At 50.5% G+C, this 15,902-nt stretch overlaps 6 protein-coding genes across 6 annotated transcripts; 3 read left to right on the plus strand and 3 right to left on the minus strand.

Annotated features, from left to right (window-relative positions):
- Positions 1–374: 374 nt before the first annotated feature.
- POX_f08498 (uncharacterized protein) lies at positions 375–1,809 on the minus strand (the record flags this gene model as incomplete). Its single annotated transcript, XM_050117269.1, has 2 exons — positions 375–1,316; positions 1,405–1,809. 2 exons carry the CDS (start codon positions 1,807–1,809, stop codon positions 375–377), a joined length of 1,347 nt encoding a protein of 448 aa, XP_049967408.1.
- Positions 1,810–3,546: 1,737 nt separating this feature from the next.
- Positions 3,547–5,233, plus strand: POX_f08499 (putative guanine deaminase; the record flags this gene model as incomplete). Its single annotated transcript, XM_050117270.1, has 2 exons — positions 3,547–3,862; positions 3,915–5,233. 2 exons carry the CDS (start codon positions 3,547–3,549, stop codon positions 5,231–5,233), a joined length of 1,635 nt encoding a protein of 544 aa, XP_049967409.1.
- A 1,200-nt stretch (positions 5,234–6,433) lies between these two features.
- On the plus strand, positions 6,434–6,544 carry POX_f08500 (uncharacterized protein; the record flags this gene model as incomplete). Its single annotated transcript, XM_050117271.1, has 1 exon — positions 6,434–6,544. The coding sequence occupies one exon, from the start codon at positions 6,434–6,436 to the stop codon at positions 6,542–6,544; it is 111 nt and encodes a 36-aa protein (XP_049967410.1).
- A 2,068-nt stretch (positions 6,545–8,612) lies between these two features.
- POX_f08501 (uncharacterized protein) lies at positions 8,613–10,459 on the plus strand (the record flags this gene model as incomplete). Its single annotated transcript, XM_050117272.1, has 2 exons — positions 8,613–8,812; positions 8,875–10,459. 2 exons carry the CDS (start codon positions 8,613–8,615, stop codon positions 10,457–10,459), a joined length of 1,785 nt encoding a protein of 594 aa, XP_049967411.1.
- A 733-nt stretch (positions 10,460–11,192) lies between these two features.
- On the minus strand, positions 11,193–12,236 carry POX_f08502 (uncharacterized protein; the record flags this gene model as incomplete). Its single annotated transcript, XM_050117273.1, has 1 exon — positions 11,193–12,236. One exon carries the CDS (start codon positions 12,234–12,236, stop codon positions 11,193–11,195), a length of 1,044 nt encoding a protein of 347 aa, XP_049967412.1.
- A 737-nt stretch (positions 12,237–12,973) lies between these two features.
- Positions 12,974–15,203, minus strand: POX_f08503 (Allophanate hydrolase; the record flags this gene model as incomplete). Its single annotated transcript, XM_050117274.1, has 2 exons — positions 12,974–14,600; positions 14,680–15,203. 2 exons carry the CDS (start codon positions 15,201–15,203, stop codon positions 12,974–12,976), a joined length of 2,151 nt encoding a protein of 716 aa, XP_049967413.1.
- Between the last annotated feature and the right edge of the window lie 699 nt (positions 15,204–15,902).

Genomic DNA, 15,902 nt, shown 5'->3' on the forward strand with positions numbered 1-15,902 from the left:
TTATCGAGTCACCCATGTCGCGCTTCCCAATCGCATACTGACAAGTGAAGATCTTAAGGCATTTAGAAACTAACAGTAGCGGATTAACGTGTCATTTGACATGAGTGCCACCTTGACATTCACAGATTTCTGCACTGTTGATCGGCTACTTAATTATCGCGCTCATTACCGCTGTACGTTGACTTGCCCCAGTCGTTTTCAACAATTCGCTCTACAGCCACCTACTGAGAATCACGGGTCAATCACTCAAAATTAGAATTGACCAACCAAAGCCGTCGGCTGAAAGGTATTTAACGTAGTCCTTCATATTTGATACCGAAAATGAATCATCGCTAATTTGGCACTAAGTTTATTCATGTACATCTTTTGAATCATCAATACATCAATGACCATATCTCGAAGGGAAGACCTCGAGATATTTGCTTGCCATCTCGACCCGTGGCAAACAAAGATGGCTCAAAGTCAAGAACAGAGCCATACCGTCGGATCAGGTGCCTCCAGTAACAGGACTCTGCGGCTGGTGTCAAATATCTGTCGCGGAACGTGCGGACTGCGTTTTCGGCGATACGCTCTGCGACCCCTGGATTATCAATCAAATAGTCCACTTTACGCGACAGGTCTGAGAAGTCATGGTTGACTTCCACATAGTTGGCATCTGATCCGGTCGCAACCAAAGCGGCATGATGGGCCTCGCGCCAGGTGAGTGGGTGGGAGATCACCACTGAACGGCAATTGAACAAGTACTTGCCACGACCGGAGAAACTGCGACCCTCTGTATGGGCAAGAAACATGTAGCGGCAGTGGTCCTCGATCGGGAGCAGATTGAAACGGATGTCATTCTCGTCATCCCAATCGATCACGCGTACGCTGGCCCAACTTTTGCCTTGCGCGGATTTGAGCAATTTGCCTCTCACGGGCGGGTTTGTCGCAAGACTGCCGCGCCAGACGAGCTGTTTCCTCTTCTCGTGAAACTTTAGACCTGCTGTGACCGTGCCATCAGAATGAGTCTCTCCCTCGTCGATGACGGAGATACGCCGCCGGACCTCTTCATAAGGCCCGATTCGAACTTCCGGCCAAGCCCAGTACCCAAAGTCGGGCATCAGCCAGACCGAGTCGTCAGCATCGCGCTTGGAATAGGCCCAAATTGGCCCTGGGCCGGTTGGTTCGGTTGCGAAATCTTCGGATGTTAGGATAAATTCGATGTCGGGGAGCAGATGCCGGTCCGGGTCTGCTATCAAGGCACGGTGGAGAGAGTTGAGTGTGGCGCGGGCGCGCGATGCGGTCACCGGCATAGAGGCGTACTCGATGATGTACAACTGAATGATGCGACGTGGTTAGAACTGATCATCGACCCTTTCTCAACTTGTGTCCCGAGGAGATCCATGTTCCTCATTGAATACACACCTGCCCGTTGTTAATCATCGCACGAACCATACCATCTTCCACCTCTCTCGAATCCAGATCATTGAAAGTGATCGGGGTTTGTGACCTGAGAGAAGCTGACTTGTCAATTTCGGTAAAAAGTTTTGGAAACGCGCTTTGACATTGCGCGTCGGACAGGCCGTGGTTGAGAGCGTCGCGTCGCGTGACAAACTGCCATGTGCCGTTGCCCAAAGATGTGGATGTGGATGTGTGTGAGGCCTGGCCACATTGTGATGGAGTCGTGAATCTCGATGACGAAGTCTTCAGGATGTATTTAGATTTCGCCTCGCGCGCAGATCGAATGTGTACGAGAAGGACAGTTAAAGCTGACAGGCTCAACACTAAACCGAGAGCGAGGAAACGCAGTGAGAGTCGTTGCGCGAGCATCCTCGCGAGATTCCGAACGGGGCCGCTGGAATGCTCAAGTCTTCGATTCTGGGCCCAGGACGAATGATGTGAGAGGTGGTGGGATTCTTAATAATCAAATAGGATAACGAGGCGACTCAATCTCTTTTGTATGATGCCACTTTGATTTTGACGCTCACACGATGACCGTCCTGCCTGTCGGTGACGTCTGATCGTGCAACTCTCTGGTGGTTATCGGTCGGCCATCGCTTTTGCCATTTTGGGTAGCGCGATTGTCTCTACGGCAACGGGGTGGATAGAACGTCTCTTTCCGAAGCATAACTCCGACCGCTGCTGAACCAAAGATATAATCGGTGCGGTATCTACGAGCTCACCATTTGCATACAGGCCAAGAACAGGACGGAACCGAGGATTGGGTTGTATCTTTATGTATTCCCATCGAGCAAATCCCCTATTGCTTGAAGCTGGTGGTCCTCGACTCGGCCGCCCAACAAGGAGGTGACGTGAACATCCCGCCTGCATTTCCTTTGACATTGCCCCCTAGATCTACGTAGATAACCCAGTGCCGACCCTGGCTCCCCGTGAGTTGTTCTGAAAGCATAGGACTTTGTCCACAATTGGTCATGCGCTGTCTGTGCTCGAACTTTTCGACCTGATAGAAATATCATTGGTCCAAAAAAAAAGAGGCAGAACCGAGATGGTACCGCAGTATTGCCTCATGCAGTATCGCAGACGAATCGACTGACAGAATTAATGAGAAATCATGGATCGTCATCTCAAACTATCCGAGGTAAAATGGCATGAAGGGCGTTTGCCTGTCTGGCAGTGCATGTGTACTTCAGAGCTGGCACGCGGAATGGGAACAATGCAGAGCAACCCGGGCAGCATGATGTCGTGATGAAAGGCCCTCGAGCCAATGTTCATGTCGTCCCTCCAAACTCGCTTGTGCGGCCCCAACGTTCAACTTCTTCACTACCAATTCCCGAGAAATGCCTCGTTCATGATTGATCTACTACTGCACTTTGCAAAGTTAGAGCACGAGCTGAAGAATCCCCAACTACGGTTCCTTGTATCGCTTATCGATGCCCCTCTTACCATACCTTACCTCAAAAATACCATCTACCCGCACTCACCCGCACATTTCACACCTCAACCGTGCCTCTTCCCACCGGAAGTCCTTCGCTTGATGGTAAAATGGGAACATCCTCGGAGGCAGCCGAGCACCGTGGAGGAAAAATACGCGCAGCTGAAGGCAGAACAATAGAATGTCAATCCAGAGCCGATGCTCTATAGAAGGCCTTTTACCGATTCCTACCGGGCTCAGCTCCTTTGTTTCTTCTTCACATCGATTCTTCCCATCACGGCGACTCCTACTGTTGCCTGCAGTCATTGAGAGTCACACTTGAACTTCATTGTCGATATCTGACGGCAACCCGTCTAACCCGCCGAGACTCCGCTTGCCGTGCCAAAGTGGGCGGAACTACCCTTTCCGGGAGAAACAAGGTCAACTTCTGTTCAGGGGAGAAAAAGCCAAAGGAAGAAAAAAAAGTATATCAGTCGACTAAAGGGCCACCTTGATCCAGCAGAATATTTTGGTGCTCGTTCCGCGATCAGTATATTTCGCAAGAGCTCTAATTACCTGTGTCCAACTAACACATCTCGTGGGCGTCCAATTGCGGCTGGGATCTGCACGACATCCGATTACTCTGTCCATCTGAGGCGTGGGAGTTTCTAGATCAGACTGAATGATCGCACATTATGGCGCAACCATACGTATACACCGTCTATAGAGGGACCTTTATCCAAGCATTGCGTGTTTCAGAGTCGGTGCCGCGTCCACGCACAGAGCTTGTTCGAAATCGCGGCGCTCTGTGGGTGTCTTCGGCAGACGGTCGGATCAAAGGATTCGACTGGCAAGCCCATGATGATCAATCTTTCAGGGACCTGATGGCTCGTATGAACTGGGTAGATGCAGACGCCTCCACAACCAATGGCTACCACGAGACGGAGGCCAAGGTGAAGATTGTGACGGCATGCGAAGACCGGAATGAATTTTTCTTTCCCGGATTTATAGGTAAGCGCCATTCAAACATTCCATTTTCTCCGTCAACTTCGAAATCTGACAGCGGCCAAAGATACACACATCCATGCTCCCCAGTTCCCTAACGTGGGCTTGTTTGGCTCTTCAACGCTGCTGGACTGGTTGGAAACATACACATTCCCCGTGGAGTCCAAGTTCGGCGCCCAAGCGGACCAACCGCACGGAGATGAAACGCTGCCGGAAAAAACACCTCCCTCTGCCTTGCGGATCTACGACCAGGTCGTGTCACGCACTCTATCTCATGGGACCACATGTGCGTCTTACTTTGCAACGATCCACGTTCCCGCGACGAATGCTCTGGCAGCACTCTGTCATTCACGAGGGCAACGTGCGTTTATTGGGCGCGTGTGCATGGATAACCCGGACTTTTGTCCATCTTACTACAAAGATCTTTCCGTCGAAGATTCCTTGAGTGCCTCAAGATCGACCATTGACTTTATCCATAGTCTAGATCCAAAGGGAGCTTTGGTCAAGCCTATACTTACCCCTCGATTCGCACCCACATGCACACGAGCCGCCCTAGAAGGTCTGGGGAAATTGGCGGCTGAATATAATCCGCCATTGCACATTCAAACGCATATCTCTGAGAACACAAACGAGATCTGCCTGGTCAAGGAGTTGTTCCCCGAGGCAGGGAGCTATGCAGCAGTCTATGACAGATATGATTTGCTCACCAAGCGGACCATTCTCGCGCACGCGGTGCTGCATCTCACGCCCGAGGAGCGCCAGCTGGTTCGTCAGCGGGACGCCAAGATCTCACACTGCCCGGCGTCTAACTCCGCCCTGGGCTCGGGTATCGCCCCCGTTCGGACGTTCTTGGACGATGGAATCACGGTTGGTCTGGGTACAGACGTTAGTGGAGGCTATAGCCCAAGCGTGCTTGAAGCCGTCCGTCAGGCTTGTCTGGTGTCGCGATTGCTCGGGCACACGGCTTCATTTAAGGATGCTCAGAAAGAGCATGGACATGAGGATGGCCACACGGAGAAGAACAAACAGCCGTCTCTGGACCGCGAGAAGTTGACCGTAGAAGAGAGTCTTTATCTTGCCACTCGTGGTGGGGCAGCTGTGGTCGATATGGCAGACGACCTAGGCGGTTTCGACGAGGGTATGATCTGGGACGCACAGCTGATCGAGCTTGGAGGCATGCAAGATTTGCCTCAGAACCCGCTGCTCCAGCCGACCAATGACACCCACAGTCTGATCAAGTCTGGACCAGTGGGTAATGTGGATCTTTTTGGCACCGAGACCTGGGAAGAGAAAATTCACAAGTGGGTTTGGAGCGGTGATGATCGGAATGTCAAAGCTGTCTGGGTTGGTGGGCGGCTTGTCCATTCAAGATCGTGACTATAGTGCAGTTCTTCGACTATATCCCTCATGACAATACTTTCTTCGGCCCACTGAGTTGATGAATGACGACTTGCTGTCAGGTATAGTTTCAGTGTCTTTGGCTATTTGTGGATACCATGTATGTACATACGAACGACTACCTGCGCCATGTAAACTACTCAGGTGAACACGAACAATTCTTTTACGTACGCGTCCAATTGCTGAAACGGGAGGCGAAAATACGTAGAACTATGAAACATTTCCTATAGGCCTTCATCCTCTGGTACTTTAACTTTAGCAGTTCATCCAAGTTATACCAGTCGGAGCTAAGAAATTGAAATCTATACCCTGGAAGGAACCATCATCTTGGAATCTCTGCAACACAGCGAAAAGACGACAAGTCACTACGCAGAAAGTTGCATACCGAAACGTACTTTTTTGGAAGTCTAGAAGATGACTCACGACCGGTAGATCTTTCCATTCGCCAGTATGGGCAACTCATGTAGGGACCCAAACCAATTCCATATTTTTTACTTTACTCATCACTGGATATTTGCTTGCTTTTTGACACGCTTGAATTATGACGGATTATGAAATTATAGTACAGGATTATTTAGTTCTGGCCTGAGAAACAGGGATTGGAGAGGCATGAGTCGTGTCTTCGTGAAATTGTCGAAAAGTTTTGTAGAGGGTGCGAAGGTCTCTAGTCAGGCATCAAGTCAGTACTCTTCCATCAACTGAACTAGTCTCAGCGCAAGAGAGTCCACCTACCAATGCTTGCTTCCCTGTGGGATACCTTGGCCGGCAAAGGGGCCCGGTGGGAAATTGTATTCATCGTCCAGATCGGTCTTTGCCGCCATGAGAGGGCCCCATTTCTTCTGAACGCTGCTCATGTGCTTTCTGAGCCGAGAAAATAATTGAGACGGAGGAATCTCTTGAAACGAGCTCGTCTCAGTGACGGATGAGGATGCTGATTTGCTCATTTTAGATTTGAAAGATGGAGGTTATGAAACAACAGCGTGAAGGGGCACTTCGTAGCCCAAAATGGAGGTAAAATAAAATGGACTTGGAGAAGTAAAGTTTACTGGATGGAAAGGTCTTGGACTCTCTGAACAATAGCGATGAGCAAAAGTCTTATATAGAAATAAGTAGCCTCTGTCAACCCTATTATTGCTCTTATGCAGGCAAAATTTTTCACGGTTCTCTGCCATTTTTGGTATGCACCTAGACCGTGTCGCAGCACCTCCGGCGAAGTTTCGGTCCCTGTCCGAGTCTCCGCCGATAGGTGCCGAGCGATCTCCGATATCACAAAATGTCAGCAACGAATGACGACTGCAGGTCGCTCTGCCCAGCTAGCTTATGGCCACGTTCTTGGCCACTGTCCGTGGTTCACTCCTACTTCTCCCGAAGATCTTGCGGCTGTTCCTGAGAGTCTTCATTCTCCTGGCTCACCGGGACATTTCACTTGCTGGGAAGTGCATGGATTTTGTAATAAGGGTCGTTTGCTTTGACTCTTCGTGATGGGCCTCCCAGTGGAGGCAATCCCTTACATCCCGTCCCGAAGCGGAGACCATCTCCTCTATCTCTGACGCGACTTGATTGGTTCAGGCTCTCTATGTGTACAGCGCCAGACACGAGTAGAAAAAAATTCCATATTCCAATCGTCGCCGCACATTGGAGAATGTACCTGATAGACTGACCAGTGCGTGCTATATCAGAGCAGAGAACAATGTGAGGCGCGAGCAGAGACATGAAACTCTGTCATGTCGCTGAACGTGGAGGTTCTCGAAAGCTCTTCAGCTGGGCAACCTGATGACTTCAACTTATATGTGGCGGACTTGACGCTGTTGCGGACTGAAGGATATGTTTTTAATATGCTTCTCATACGATCAATGATGGTCGTGAATTCGGTGGGTCTCTACTGTATCTGCTTTCGGCAGAGCCCGGTACGAGAACGAACTTTTCTTTCCTTAGGTTTTGCATTTTTCTTTTATTTTCGCCGTCTGAGAGCTCATCCGGTTTGCTGCATTTTGGCACTCACCGAATGGACCAGAATAGCCCAACAGATCCAGACCTCTTGGCTCGACCTATGCGCCAAGACCAGCAATGACAGTCCTAGGGGTTGGATTAGACCATTTCGACCTTACTTCAAGCCAATCTTTGGGACTTGAGCCTGACGATCCTAGGATACTCTTGACGGTTGTCAATCACTAGTCGATCTAGAGCAAAATAATGCGGTGCCTCCCTGGCACTGGACTTGCTTTCATGGACCAATGTTAGCTCCATGGGGCAAAGCTCGTAAGCTTACTCTTGACAAGGCGCCTCTACAAACCGAATCGATGATTTCTTCCGAGAGGAACACTCGCCACCAGGCTGGACATATTTCAAACCACAGCTTCAAGAGATCTAACTCAAATGCCCTCCTCCGATCTTGCCCGAGGATCACCCGCAGAGCACTTACAACAAAATTCAGAAAGCTCTGCTTTCAGTTTCCACGAGTCCGGCAAAATCTTGCCAAATCTTTTCAACCATCGAGAAGAGCCCCCAAGAAAAGACAATACTTCCGAGTTTTCGACCCTCCCACAACGAGGATGTGAAATGCTCACCTATTTCAAGCACATCTCATAGGAATACAGAGCCTTCACTTAATGGCGACGAAAATGCGCTAACCGCGCGTCTCATTATATGATGTGTGCCCAGGTAGGGGAACCGCATTGCAGGCATAATCACAAACAAGCCGCAGCCCATGTTTTCTACTGCGATACTGTGAAGAAGCCGAGGCCGGTACGCAAAATACCTCCCATAGCTTCAAGGGGGAGTAGCAGAGAAGTAAATCAGCAGGTGATGTTCAGAATTCTGGTTGCGTGTCGGGTTTGGTGAATTGGCTCAGTAAGGCAACAGAATTACGGCCATACTCATCATTTGGAATCTCAATGACGAAGTAGAAGCAGTCGTCGCAGTGTAATTTACGAGCAGGAGAGAGGTAAGTCCTGATTCCCTTTTGAAAACAAAGGCTGAAATCTATTGATAGAGCAAAGTACCCTTCGTATCATTGAAATCTCACGGATAGGCCCGAGCCAAAAGATAGTTCTTGACCGCTTAATTATTAGAATGGACAAAACAAGCCTGAGTCAGTCACTTGGGTAGGCGGTGGGAGCCGGATATGCGATGTCGGTCTTGTGCCCTCCAAAGCCAATCATCTCCTCCCACCGGACTCTTGAGAGATCCACCTGCTTGCGGCCCTCGGTGACGAACAAGAACCAGGACGCTCGTGTACCCCAATATTATGGATGGAACACGGTAGTCATACAGGCCAAAGAAAGATGACGATGGAGGTGTCACCAGTTTCACCATCCGGCTTGCTTTAATATATAGCTACATGCTCTTGCTGGAGTAGATGGCCTCACGGTCGCGAAGGGATATTGTGCGACGTCCCTGCGACCGCTGTCGCCAGCGCAAATCACGATGTGTTCGAGATGCCGGGAAAGACAACTGCACCTCATGTGAGTTGCATAATCTAGGATGCACCTTTCTCCATGGCCCACAACCACGGACACGGGCCACAAGAGAACCCGATATCTCCGAATGGCCTGACAGGTATGCAGCACCGCTCTTGATCTCAGATGCAGTTACGGACACGAGCTGACGTGGGACCCTAGGTTGGTGCTGAATGGCGAGTCGCCCACGACTGTCTCTTCAACGGTAGAATCTCCCAGGAGCCATTCCAAATTCGATTCCGCCAACTCTTTGTTGAATGGCACGCTAGGCCTCGACCTGCACCGCTATTCAGAATACATCGGCCCTGCAAGCTTTCATGAACCTACACTGCTTGACCTCAAACCCTCCACGGTCTCTCCCGGCAGAACAGCAAGATTGTGCCCACGAAGAGTCAGTGGGACTACCTCGTTCATCATCCATCCCGATGATGACGCCGCCTCACAGTCGCAGTACTGGGCGGACCTGGATCAAATTGAGAGTTGCGTTCGGCCGCTAGGTCCAACTCTCGTGAATCTTTACTTTCAGCTAGTGCATCGAACATTCCCAATTTTGGACAAAAGTGTATTTCTGGAGAAATACGCAAAGTCATACCGCAATTTCTCTCCGCCATTGCTCGCTTCTGTCTACCTCATCGCATTAGAATGGAGGTTTTTTGACAGGCGATTGGCCAACCTGACACAAGTGCCGGATGCAGTTCGTTTGGAAAAATTCGCCATGCGAACGATAGACGACGCACGAAAGCAACCCAAAATTTCCACTTTACAGGCAGGCTTGCTCTTGCTGCAGCGGAGAGATTCATCCCGCATTGATGCACTCCCGGCGCAGCTGATTTCCATGGGACATACACTCGGTATTCACGTCGACTGTAGCGACTGGACGATACCGGAATGGGAGAAATGTTTGCGACGACGCCTAGCCTGGGCTCTATTTATACAAGACAAATGGGGCACTCTGGTCTATGGTCGACCATCACTGCTCCCAATAGAAATTGACGGAGATGACCACATGAGTGACTGGGCAGTCTGTCCATGTACTGTCCACGACTTTCCCGAAGCTACAGGTGGAGATGATGAATTTGGCGTCGTGAATGGCGCTGCGGGTCGAGACGCTTTTCTTCAGTCTATAGAGTTGGCCAAGATATTCAGCCGCATCACGGCGACATTTTGCTCTACAGGGGCAACCCGCAAGGGAGGTTTACTGGATCGCATTGGAGCATCGGGAGCACTCGAGTTAGCCAAGCCGCTCGCTCTGCAATTGCGAGCCTGGCACGCAGCACTGCCGCCTAGCCTCCAACTGGATTCAACGCCTTCTTTGAGATTGTCCACTAATGGCGCATTGCATCTGTCACATGCGGCTGCAGAGCTCATGATACATCGTGCATTACTTCGAATCCTTTCTCCTCATGATTCTTCCAGCCTCATCGCGGCCGTTCGGGGAGCAGCTCGAGCGCGCCTGGTATCCGCTATCAATCTGATTGGAGCTTTCCAGTTAGAGCACCTACAGTCTTTCTGGGGCTTCGCAGCGGCATCACAAGTGACTTTGATTGGAGCCCTCGCCGGTCTGTTATGGACGACGAGTGTCGATGCTGACGAGGCATCCGAGTACCTCAGGCACTTGGAGAAGCTTCGCTGGAATCTTCAAGTCTGGGCATCAGCCATTCCATTTGCTCGTGAGGCGCTCCGAATGCTTGATGAGGAGATCGGTGACCTAAGTACAGCGGATTTGAGCGCCAATGTTCAAATATAGGTTGCTTTGCCAAATATCCTGAAAATATTGCGTCTTCGCTTAAAACGCACCAAAATCTAATGTCTTGATCCGCCGATCCAAAAGTCTATTCATATCGAACTTTTATACTGTATCCTGCAGCCTAGTCTTGTTGATTTACTGATCCACTATCTCCCATGCTTCAGATTACCTTCAGTCATCTGCCCGCTCAATTACGATTCGAATAAAAGAAAGCTCCACAGCCCTGACATACCCATGGGAGCGTTTGAGAGATTTCATTCACAGTGTGTTTACCGGCAGATATGGACAAGTCATGATGTCAATATCATCATGGTTCAAACTCGTGCCGGTCAAGTAGAGAGGAATATTGTCCCCTGACCATCAACACATAAACTTTGCCTGCGTTCTTGACTGGCCAACATTGGAAGTCAAACTGAGCGCCCTCGGGTATCTGTCATGGGATCGAGGCCCACCTTCCAATTAGCCATTCGATATCGTATTCTCACAGGTTACCTAGCATTCAAACTCGCCCGAAGCCCGTTTTGTCAACGAACTGCAACTAAGGGCGCCTTCCATGATTGACCAAAGAAAACTTCAAAGCCTGCTCCATGCATGATCGCCAGATCTACCGCTAGCATCGGCCCAACTCAAGATTCGCTCAAAATCCGATCATGTCAGCGCTGCAACGAAGAATTAAATTGGAGCTCCTTTTATCTTGCTACATTGTCAAGAAATGGTATACTTCAAATACTTCTCATGAATCAAATGACTGGACATAGCTTCGCCATCCCCTGAACCTGGTGATGTCCACCGCATTTTCAAGGCCGATTGCCTCGCAAATGAATCCATTCACCCAGCGTTTATTCACCAGCTCAACAGAACCGATCCCCAAAGGAGGTGCGACAGTTCCAAGGAAAGCCCCCATCTGAATCACCGGCATGTTCCATACTTCCACGTCAATTGATTCTCCCCCTTCCGCAACACGTTGCAATCCAGGCTTGCGCACTAGACCTGTTGTCTGCAGCGCATATAACCTGTAGCACGGTGCGGTGGTCGTGATAAGCTCCAAGGTTGCGCCTCGTGCAATCAGATCTTTATTCAGAGGGAACCCCGAGAGGTGAGCGCCAACTACTGCCAAGGACATTCCCTCGTCAGTGGCGGGACGACTGTGTGCTTCCTCTTGATATTTTTCCAAGGTGACTTCTCCTCCAACCGGTGCATCAGACCAACAACGCGGATCAGGGTTCAGCATGCGTTGTTCTGCCCAAACAGTACCGCTGGGCGTCGTTTCGGACGCGAGAGTACAGCCGGGCCAGCGTGCAGGGATGGATAGAGCAGTATTGAATTGACAGCTGTTTACACCAGTCGCTGAGGGTAGAGTTGTGCTAACCAAATAGATGTTTAATCCATCTGAACTTGCAAATTCGGCCGTGACGGATTCGGGCGACTTCAATCGAACCATAACTCCAAGGTCACTGCAGGTTGATTCGATGCCCGAAGGGGATTGACAGGGAAATGTGAAATGGATCTCGGCCACCGCATGACTGAGGCTCACTGGAAGTGGCCCATCAAAGATTGATACATTCTTACCTCGCGAACGAAGTGTCAGGATTGATTTCTGTTGCTTGTGTGCGAGTTCCGGCGTTGCTATCAACCCCCAAGTACCGGATGGGTGGGAGTTGACTCGCTCGATTATTGACAGGATGTTGCTAGGCTCGGAGATCAATTCCTGCAGAACAAGCCATTGGGAGATCGTGCATGACTGCTTTGCGTCTTCTGGCAACATTTCACTCGTCATCGCGTGTACTGGATCAAGGATTGATCATTTGTCAAAAGCTTGTGAATGAGACTTGGTCGCCAAACTGCTCAACATGACGCCCCCTGCAACACCAAGCAAAATCCCAAAATTCTCGTGTTCTCACCACAATTAAAATTAACCGAGACGGAGATTTAGCGTTTCCTGGTCAAAAGAACTTGGAAAAAAAGATAGAGTCAATCTTTTACATATTCCTTCGCCCTTACGAGCCTGATGATCGAGTTCGTCCATCGTGGGTCTCGTTATCAGCATCGCCCACACTCTTCCCGCGCCATCGCCCACCGCGCCGATCGCGCCGATCGCGCCGACGGGCGCTGGTTAGCGAGCAACGAAAGACAGACGAATCGGCGCTTAATTCACTCGCCAAGATTACAACTACTTCGACTCGTGATGATGCAGACCACAACCTTGGGAAGTGACGCGACGCCTGCGTGAGGCTGGGCCTCTGGAGTTCAATCGGGATAAGGGCTACAGTAGCGGGCGCAAAAATAGTCGCTTTTCCCTGGCCTCTTGCCGTGAGTGAATATCTACAAAGGGCTAGGGGAAGAAAATGGAGCTATTTCGGTGTTTAACGAGATGCTTGTCTCAAGCACGACCATTTGATCTGTAGTTGTGTAAATTTACTCGTCGGTTGCGTACTATACAAGAGGGCGCTTGTCCAAGGTAATGTGATCTATCAATGGGAGCATTCTCGCCCATCGCCCATGAACTGGGACCTTTCAGCGCTCGACAGAACTCTCAAAAACTCCCGCGATATCAAGAACCTTTCCATCGTAGCCACTTCCGCCAAGGAAGGTGATTCCAAACGGGAGCTTCACTTTGTTCTCCTTCACCCATCCAGCTCGAACACTGACACCGCATAAATCGACAACGTTGCCTGCGTGTGTGAAGGTGCCCAGCTTGGAGTTCAAAACCAGGGGATCATCTAGCATCTCTTTGATTGTGGGGTGGAAAGGTACGCTCGGCACAACCAACGTGTCTATTCCACCTTCCAATGTGTCAAAGGTTTTGCGTGCTTCCATAGTATACTGAGACTGTGCAGCTTGGTCCTGGAATACTTGCCAGGCCTTGACCTCAGAAGAAAGAGCAGATTGAAATATGTACCTTGTCGTGGGATGTAGTGTGTCAATGTTATTCGCGAAGAACTCGTGGCCCATGGATGCGAGACGTTCGTGCACGAGAGATCCATCGTAGAGCAAGTCACCGGCCTTGGCAAATGGCGAATAATCGACGTGGACCAGTCTACCACCACAGGACTGCAACTTCTCCACGGCAGCTTCAAAAGACTCTTTATATTCTTTGGAGCACATGTTCAGTAATGAAGGTGGAGGGATGCCAAACGTGAAGCCGCCTTCCTTTGGGCCTCGGAAGTCCACCTTCCAGGTCGACAGACCACTAGGCGTCTTTGCATACGGATCCGAGGAATCATGCTGGTCCATGATATACCAAACATCCCGCGCATCTCGCAGAGTAGGTGCCATGATGGTAATGGTATCGAGACTTTTACATGCCGGCACCAATCCCCTGGCAGAGATGGTGCCCTTGGTCGGTTTAAAGCCGACGATGCCATTCAACGCCGCAGGGACCCGAGTGCTTCCAGCCGTATCAGTTGCAACAGCAAATGAAACCAGTCCCGCGGCCACGGCGACGGCTGATCCTGAGGAAGAGCCACCGGAAATATGGGCTGAGCTGTAGACACAGTGCGGAATACCGAACGGAGATCGACATCCTGAAAGACCGGTCGCAAGCTGATCCAGATTCACTTTTCCAATATACAAGGCGCCTGCGTCAAGTAGGTGCTGCACAGAAGGAGCTGTTGAGTCGGCAGTGTACGCGTAGCTCTCACAAGCTACCGTTGTGACGACGCCCACCACGTCAATGCTATCCTTCACGGCAAACGGAATTCCAAACAGCGGAGGTAAAGGCTTTCCCGCATATTTCGTAGACAGAGCCCTGGCTGCTGCCAGGGCGCCTTCTCGAGACTGCTTGGAGATCCAAACGGCAGGATCGATTGACTCATATTTCTCTATCCTGTCGAAAACGGATTGAACAATGGTTTCGGGATTCACGATACCGCTTTTGTATTGTCGCAGTAGCTCAGCGATACAAGGAAGACCGGATTGACCCAAATCAGCAGGCGCATGGCGTTGCGTTGCGCAAACCCTCTCTGCTTCGGTAATAAAGCTCGAGCTATGACCGATGTATCCGAAGAGACCATCCTGGCCGCATATGATGTCGAGTGAGGTAGACACCATCTGCTGATCGAACCCACCCGTACAGTCGGATAGAATGCAACATTCATATCCGCGATCATTACATTCTCGCAATGTCGTTGTCACACAGCACCTTTTTTTTACACCTTCTGTATCAGCCAAACCAGTCTGCAGACGGCCAGATTTTCAGAGGAGATTCAAACTGAACTTACTCTGTTGTGACGCCCGCAAAGAGCAAGTGCGTGATACCTCTCGCCAAGAGTGTTCTATGCAGTCCAGTGCCCCAAAAACTCCCCTTTCCTGGTTTGTCGATGACCGGCTCCCCGGGATATGGTTTAAGCTCGTCAATGATGTCGTGGCCCCATTCTCCTCTCACTAACAGCCTTCCCATCGGACCTTGATCCCCGATACCCATCGTGTGATGACCATGTGGTGCACTGATTTGTCTCAGCTTCTTCGCCGCGGGCAAGTCCGAGAGATCTGGGCGATGACCCTCCCGAGTATGGATGACCTGCATTCCCATGGCGCGGGCAACCTCGAGTGCCTTCTGAACATTCTTCACAATGTTGCGTACCGAGGAGAAGATTTCAGGATTTCCGCATTGAATGGATCCGAATCCGTTCGGATCCAGAAAATCTCTTTGCATATCAATGATGATGAAGGCGGTGGTCGCCGGGGGGAAAGTGAAGGGGTAGGGCCGGGCGTCCGGCAGGGAGAGCTTGGTTGTTGGCGACATCTTGTTTGGGCGATCTGATAAATGAGCTCTCAATTTCGCTCCATCGAAGGTGTAAATGTGAGGGACTGTCAACAGGCGCCAAATATTATATAGCATAAACCAGAGGTTGTCCTCGACATCTCGCTGAAGAGACATCTCCGATCGCCGACCTGTACGGCGGCCCTAAGCTGGCCGCGCCGTTCACCGCGCCGCCTGAGATAAGATAAGATTTCCCCGCAATTCAGGTACATTTGAGTACATCGAGAATGAAGGGCTCTAGTACTTCGCCGTGGTGGAGATAAGATAAGGCTGCCCCCCATGCCCGCCCCGTGACGATAAGATTGGGATGTACGAGTGCCGGCGTGGGGGGACAAAAAAGAATCGGCTTGATCATATTTGGCAAGAGACAGTGGAATGATGCTGTCGGCTTTGCTGATGATTTTTTCACATTAGGCGTGAAGTGATCCAAAGTCTGGCAGTGACTGTTTGCTTCAACACGTAGGAAATAGTGACATGATGCACCGCCGCTCGTCCAATTTTCGGACCATGGATACAAACACGTAGGTGCGTAATCCGATTTTGTGCGATACACTTGAATCCATGGATTTTCAATGAGGAGCTCGCTTGCCATCTTTCACAACGACGATTCATTTCTGCGCAGGGCTCTCGTCTCGTCGGGTGATCTTGGAGACGGGCAGCTTCCCCCCTTCTCATTACCCT

This window comes from Penicillium oxalicum, chromosome VI, assembly GCF_001723175.1.
Source record: "Penicillium oxalicum strain HP7-1 chromosome VI, whole genome shotgun sequence".
Classification (NCBI taxonomy): Eukaryota; Fungi; Ascomycota; class Eurotiomycetes; order Eurotiales; family Aspergillaceae; genus Penicillium; species Penicillium oxalicum.